This window comes from Sebastes fasciatus, chromosome 2, assembly GCF_043250625.1.
Source record: "Sebastes fasciatus isolate fSebFas1 chromosome 2, fSebFas1.pri, whole genome shotgun sequence".
Classification (NCBI taxonomy): Eukaryota; Metazoa; Chordata; class Actinopteri; order Perciformes; family Sebastidae; genus Sebastes; species Sebastes fasciatus.
This window is the reverse complement of record NC_133796.1, coordinates 17467257-17473619: the sequence shown is the minus strand read 5'-3', so window position 1 is coordinate 17473619 and position 6363 is coordinate 17467257. Positions and strand designations below refer to the sequence as shown.

Here is a 6363-nt window from a genome sequence, read left to right as displayed (position 1 = left end):
TAGAATATGTTTACACTGTGGTATAACTACTTAAGAACTTAAGTAAAGGATCTGAATCCTTGTTCCCCCACTGGAAGAAAAGGGGGAGATGAGGATGTAAATGACATGAGGGAGGGAAGGAGACTGAATATTTTTTATCTTATTTTATCTTATCCCTTTTATTTCCTCTCTGCCCTTTTTACCTCAATTCTGTTTCATAGATGGAGCAACATAATAGCACACAGCTGTGTCAGATTTGGAAAAAACAGGAAACCTTGTCTCTCTTCCCTTTTTATCTCTCTTAAACTATTTCAACACATTCCTTCTACTTCTCCATTTCAGCTGTGACCCCTCATAGCCCCCTGTGAACGGATCTACCCCCACAACACACACACTCACACACTGAGCTCATTCTCCTCCCCTTTGCCTCGACCGTTCACCAATCCCCCTTTACGCTGCTCCAGATGTGCACGTGATGTGAGTCTTTACAAGAGCCAACACTGAAGTACAGCACGGACCACAGGACTATACAAGGTCTGGCTCTCCTTTTGTTCTCAATTATTTTGTTTGTAACAAGTTTGTTTGAGATTTGACGCTTAACAGTTAAATAAAACTCTTGTCCTCGTTACCTTATTATGTAATAAGTCAGTTCAAATGCACAAACTTTTTAATCTCTGTAACGTCAGTGGAGTGAAGGAAAAACGTATATCCTTCGAGACAAATGTGCGGTGTTTACTCGGTACATGATTACCAGCTTTGCTTGATGTCAACATCAGGATTAGTACGACATGTTGGAGGTATAGCCCACATAGGCAAACTGCTTAAATCCCAACCATTTTCCTGTTAAGACAGCTTGTTTTGCACTGTCTACATCTGTAACTCTCATCCGTTGGTGTTTTTGACAAGCTTAAACTATATTTCTGGAGGTATTTTGTACTTGTTCCAAGATAAATGGGTATCTACAGCTTTACTGGGGAGTTACATTTTAACCCCTTGTTATTTATTTAGTTATTTTAAAGTTAAACGTGACACATATTTACATATCCCATGAGACACAGCCATTGGCCTGCTGTCAAAGCTGAAACATTAAGTTCTGCTTATCGATTTGTGAAAAGTACTTTTCATCAGTTAATTCTTGGATTTATTGCACTTTCATCTACATTTTAGGTTTCATGTTGTAACGCCCACACAGAAAGGGTAGCTTTACAAAATACATCTGTGATACAACTGAATGCAATCACTGCACAAACGGAAGGAAGTATCAGTCATCTGCATGAAAAGCATTTTCTGAAAGCATGAATAGGTACCAGAATCAAATGGTAGAATCAAGATGTCAATTTTTGTGACATAAAATAGTATGTGACATTTTTATGATTTTTTTATGACATACTGTACTATCAATTTATAATGACATTTTTATGACATACTATGACTTTTTTTGATGATTTTTTTTAATAGCATACTATACTATTACATTTTTATGACATACTATACTATGATATCTTTTATGCCATACTATAATATGACTTTTTAATGACATTTTTTGAGACATACTATACTGTGCCTTTTTTATGACGTATGTATAGTATGTCATAAAAAAGTCACAGTATTTTTGACTTTTTCATGACATACATTTTTAATGATTTAGATTTTTGTCAAATTTTTCATGGCATGCAATACTATGCAGATTTTATGTCATGTTTTCAAGGCATCCTATATTATGACCTTATTTTTGACATTTTTATGACATTTTATGGCACACTCTACAATGACATTTTTTTTAATGGCATCCTATATTATGATTTTATTTCTGAAATTTTTTCTGCCATCCTTTATAGCCTATTATACTATGACCTTTTTTCATTATGTTTTTTAATGCCAATTAAAATTACAGATCTGTTAGTGATTAAAATATTCATGTGGTGTCATAGTTAAAGTTAATGTTAACCTTAATGTTGCTATGACACACTGATTAACAAGAACATTTTAAAATGGCACTTCATATCAAAAAGATTGCCGTCCCCTGGTTAGTGTAACAAATTCATATGTTGAATCTATTTGTGTCCTGTGACTTGTTTGTCCATAAGATGTCTGCTGAGCTCTACTCTGCGAATGAACCAGGTGGAAATAATGCAAGTCTTCAATACACCACAGTGGGGGGCAGCAAACCTTTACACCGCTTCATTAAGTGGCAACCCAAGATCATTGGCGTGAGACACACACACCAATTCTCAAATGACTGTTCATCAAATACTCATTGATTATGATGTACCACAGTATTTTCCAAGGTCACATATTTGAGAGTCACAACTTATGCTTCTATTTTTACAGAAAATAAAGATTAAAATAAAACAGAGGTTAAGTGGTCTTACCTAAAGTTGTTTTTGATTTTCTCTTAGATCATCGTGCTGATCTTAGGCTCGTCTTTCTTCCTCATTACCGCGATCCTGCCAGAGTACAATTTTGGAAGCTCATGGAGTGTCATCCCACCTGGCTTCATTTTGGGAATCATGGTTGGTAGAGAGAGAGATTCTTCAGTGAATCATAACTGCTAATGGATTAATTTATTTACAAAACAGCCATATTACAAACCCAAGAAACCACCAATATTCAAAATTTGTACAGGATTTGATCATGGGCTCATAGTAATTTGAACTCACTTCAGTAGTTAAGCCCCAACAATAAATTGTGTCTAGATAGTACCTCACAATTTGCAAAACACTCGCGAGATGGTTAAGGTGACCTCGAATGGTTAAGGTCAGGATAGGTCGGCGGGCAGTTTTCGCAAATTGTGGGTTACCATCAAAACACGACCCCAACAATAGGCTGTGTTTTTGTTATCTTGTTAACTAATTACAATCCAATGCAGCAGTGTGGTATCCGATATGTAATAAAACAGCTTGTTTCCTCCTCTCTGTAGTTCATCGTATGTGGGATTCTGTATATTCTGACAGAGTACAACACCACCAAGAAAACAGTAAGCTCCATTGTCTTAATTTGAAGCAATACTAGCAAGTTTTCCAAGATCTATCAATTTAGAGGACCAAGAGAGGCCTGCACATAAAAAAATATATGAAAGATCCCCTCCAGTCATGTTTTGAGATAACATATAATACAATAATGCATGGAACAATAATTTGTGTCTGATATGGTGTTCTTTCTTGTTATTGACCGATTAAACATAATTGAATTCATTGATGTATGACCATTTGCAGGGCTCTCCATGTTGTCCTCATGCTGTATGAACTATTAGCAATCATTTTAAGTTTCTGTCTCTTTCTCCTTCATCTTTCTCTGTTGGTGTCTACATGTAGGTAACCATATCATTGGCTCTGAGTATTGTGACCATTCTGGGGTCATGTTGGACAATTTTGCACATGGTGCCCAACTTGGCTCACCGCAGCTCCTACAGAGACTATGAATTTATTGAAGAAAATACGACAGAGATCCCTGAACTGAAATGGTCATCTGAGGTGAATATTATATTTTTATTTTTTTATTTGTTATTTATTTCATTATTATATTGATCACAAATCTAAAGCAAGTTTTAGCTTTTACATTTCTTTGTTGAATAAAGGCTTTATTATATGATATTGAACCATCTTACAAACAACACACTGTTCGTGTATCTTGATATCAAATTAAAACTTCACCCTCAAATGGTAAGCTTTTCAGCATTTAGGACTCTTGAAGACTGACAAACATAACACAATACATTTTAAATATTAGATTTATTTTTGTGTCATAGCACTTAGTATATCAAAGAGATATATTTAAAAAGCACACGTCTACAGCAGTTCAACTTGTTGTTACCCCCATTACACATATTTACTATTTGCTTCAATTATTTTCTTCACTTTGTAAAAACATACCCTAATTATATCCAGATTTGGCATCACATCTGTATCTCAATTATTTATTCAATTGCATCAGTATTAACGGAGATCCAAAGTGTCCAATATTATTTAAATAAATAAAACATAAAAGAAATTAAAAATAATATGAATTTTCAAATGATTGTTTTATTTCAAGATACCAATTTTCAAGCAATGTAAAGTGGTCGCACACAACCAAAACCATTGAGGGCAGGTGGACCGATAGAAAACAGCAATGAAAACATAAATAAAGGTCTGCACACTGTAGCTCCCTCAGGTGTAATTTATTAGGACATTTACAAGTAAGTGGCAATTCAAGTTAATGCTCTTTTTCAGATACAAAATATCTTCACAGTCTTAGGCGGAAGCAGTTATATAACTGGCTCTGCCCTGTTTGTCTTGACAGACAAAGACTTTGATTGTGATTAAAAGTGGCGTTATTAAATAAAAACAAAAATGTTATAAATAAGAATTGCTAAAATTAAATTAAGAAAGGAACTGAAATAAAGAAGCAGAAATAAAAAAATATATATCATATTGAGCTTAATAATGAGCACTCTGCATGGGTCTCCATACCTATGGCCAAAAACTTATAACCATCTTAAGGTGTAATACATTTCAATTTGGTCCACAGCATGGATATCATGTGTGTTTTTTATGTGTTTGTCATGTGTGTACGTGTTTGTCCAGGCTATGATATTCGCTGTGGAGCTGCTCTTCTTCATCTATAGTGTTGTGGGTGCAATTATTTTCATTGTAATGTCATGTCTGGCAGTGGCTGCCCTGCGTTCCACAAAGAGCCAGGTAAAAATGACTTCCACACACATTAAATGACTGTGCTGAGAGCTGTGCATGTCTCACTCGCTAAGAGAATGTCTCACAATATTTGCTAAGCTTAAACAAAATTGCAGCATGAGTAAGGACCAGTTAAGTCAAGCATTAAAGTTCTCTTTCTCTTCTCTTTAGGCCATTGTAGTGATGACTACTACGCCGGCTGAAACACCAGTTGAATGACGAGCACAAGAGGAAGGTCTGAGTGAATTGAGTGGAAAGAAGAAATATGAAGCATAAAAAGACTTATTACTTACTGACTTCTCACTAGCATATTTGGGCTGTTGTATACAATGCAAAACAGATCATATGTATGTAAGTATATACATTGCCATGGTGTTTCTGTGATACTTCCACCAGCATATGAGCACTATATTTCCCTCATTTGAACATTTCCCACCAGACTCAACAGGATGATGGCGTTGAACTTTCCCCACTATGTAGGCAATTAACTGCTACTTACTCTGCAGTCTAGCACCTGTCAGCACATTATGTTTGCATTACTACACCACAGGACCAAGGTCGGGGGGAGACCAATGTCCCTATGAGATAGTTAAAGAAAACTTGTGTGGGCTGTTTTAATTTCTCAAAATCATTGTAATTAATCAAAAGTAATGTTTGATAAGGCACCATGTCAAAAGGGAATATAAATTGTAACAAACAGTTTTGTGAATGGTTTATATACCATGTACTAATGCTCGATAGATCAGTTATATGCCATTAATAAGAAAAGCTTTTGGGTTGAGAGGCTGTTATCCTCCGCCAGCATAACACTTTCTGCTTTTAGCTTTAATTCACTAGTAAAACCAGCTTGACCAGCTTGGTTCCAGACCTCCGAATCACTTCCCACACATCCAATATTTTTCAGCAATTCTAATAGTATGTAAAAAAACAAAAACAAATGGCAACTCAGTCTTATTGATCTGACTACTAACCTTTTGGAAAAGTGTTGCAAAACATCTGGACCAGAAATCAACATGACTGCAGACGTATTGTTTGTTATAAAAATCTTAATCTTAATTATTAACCATTGATTACCTATTATCAACTCCAGACGAGTCACAAACTCATGCTTACATGAGTGAGAAACCTTTATTCTTTATTAATGCTTATTCATTTTTAAAACCGCAGACACGACTACTTATTATAGTGAGTGAGTATTTATTAAAGGTATAATGCTGAATTATAACCATTGTCGGTTGCTGATTGTAAACACACAGCATTCAAAGCTGCCCCCCTCCTCCTCAGGAGCGAGCTATAGATTGAATGAAGAGAGGGAGCGGCGTTGAGAACAAATCACTGAATCAGAGAAATAAAACGTTATGGCAAACGCCCAGACACGTCCCGAAACACAGCAAAATAAGGAGAAAAGAGAAAATACAGGCAGAGGGCAGGGTGTGTGTATTGGGTCATAAGTGATAATTGAGAGGGATTATTTTTGTATCAATCTATACATTGTTTTTTTGTTTGTTTATCCTGCATATTATACCTTTAATGGTTGGCATCGATAGAACTGCATTATTACCAAATAGAAACCGAAGACATGTTAATTCAAGAGAGAGTGTTTATTTTTCAAAAATCTGAATGTGAACATCTGAACATGAACATGTAATGCCAACAACTCAAACCATAAACATGTCACCTCTTGTAAACTGTTCTCTATGTTTTTACTATCTGA

The 6363-nt window shown here is 35.4% G+C and overlaps 1 protein-coding gene across 4 annotated transcripts; it reads left to right on the top strand.

Moving 5' to 3' along the window:
• Positions 1 to 389: 389 nt before the first annotated feature.
• On the top strand, positions 390 to 5587 carry LOC141753583 (uncharacterized). 4 transcript variants are annotated; one of them, XM_074612283.1, is made up of 7 exons: positions 390 to 513; positions 2067 to 2189; positions 2379 to 2492; positions 2900 to 2956; positions 3294 to 3452; positions 4545 to 4658; positions 4821 to 5587. In XM_074612283.1, exons 2-7 carry the CDS (start codon positions 2067 to 2069, stop codon positions 4866 to 4868), a joined length of 615 nt encoding a protein of 204 aa, XP_074468384.1. In that variant the 5' UTR covers positions 390 to 513; the 3' UTR covers positions 4869 to 5587. The 4 variants fall into 4 exon arrangements, with proteins under 4 accessions (XP_074468384.1, XP_074468386.1, XP_074468387.1 ...); XM_074612285.1 differs by having other exon boundaries at positions 400 to 513; positions 2067 to 2111; XM_074612286.1 differs by lacking the exon at positions 390 to 513 and adding an exon at positions 564 to 1282 and having other exon boundaries at positions 2067 to 2111.
• The last annotated feature ends 776 nt before the right edge of the window (positions 5588 to 6363 follow it).

What these genes read in the sequence shown, in the direction of transcription:
- LOC141753583 (XM_074612283.1), top strand. Translation starts at nt 2,067, where the DNA reads ATGTCTGCTGAGCTCTACTCTGCGAATGAACCAGGTGGAAATAATGCA. An exon ending in GCTTCATTTTGGGAATCATG is followed by an intron (nt 2,493 to 2,899) that starts GTTGGTAGAGAG and finishes TCCTCTCTGTAG; the next exon opens with TTCATCGTATGTGGGATTCT. An exon ending in TGCGTTCCACAAAGAGCCAG is followed by an intron (nt 4,659 to 4,820) that starts GTAAAAATGACT and finishes TCTTCTCTTTAG; the next exon opens with GCCATTGTAGTGATGACTAC.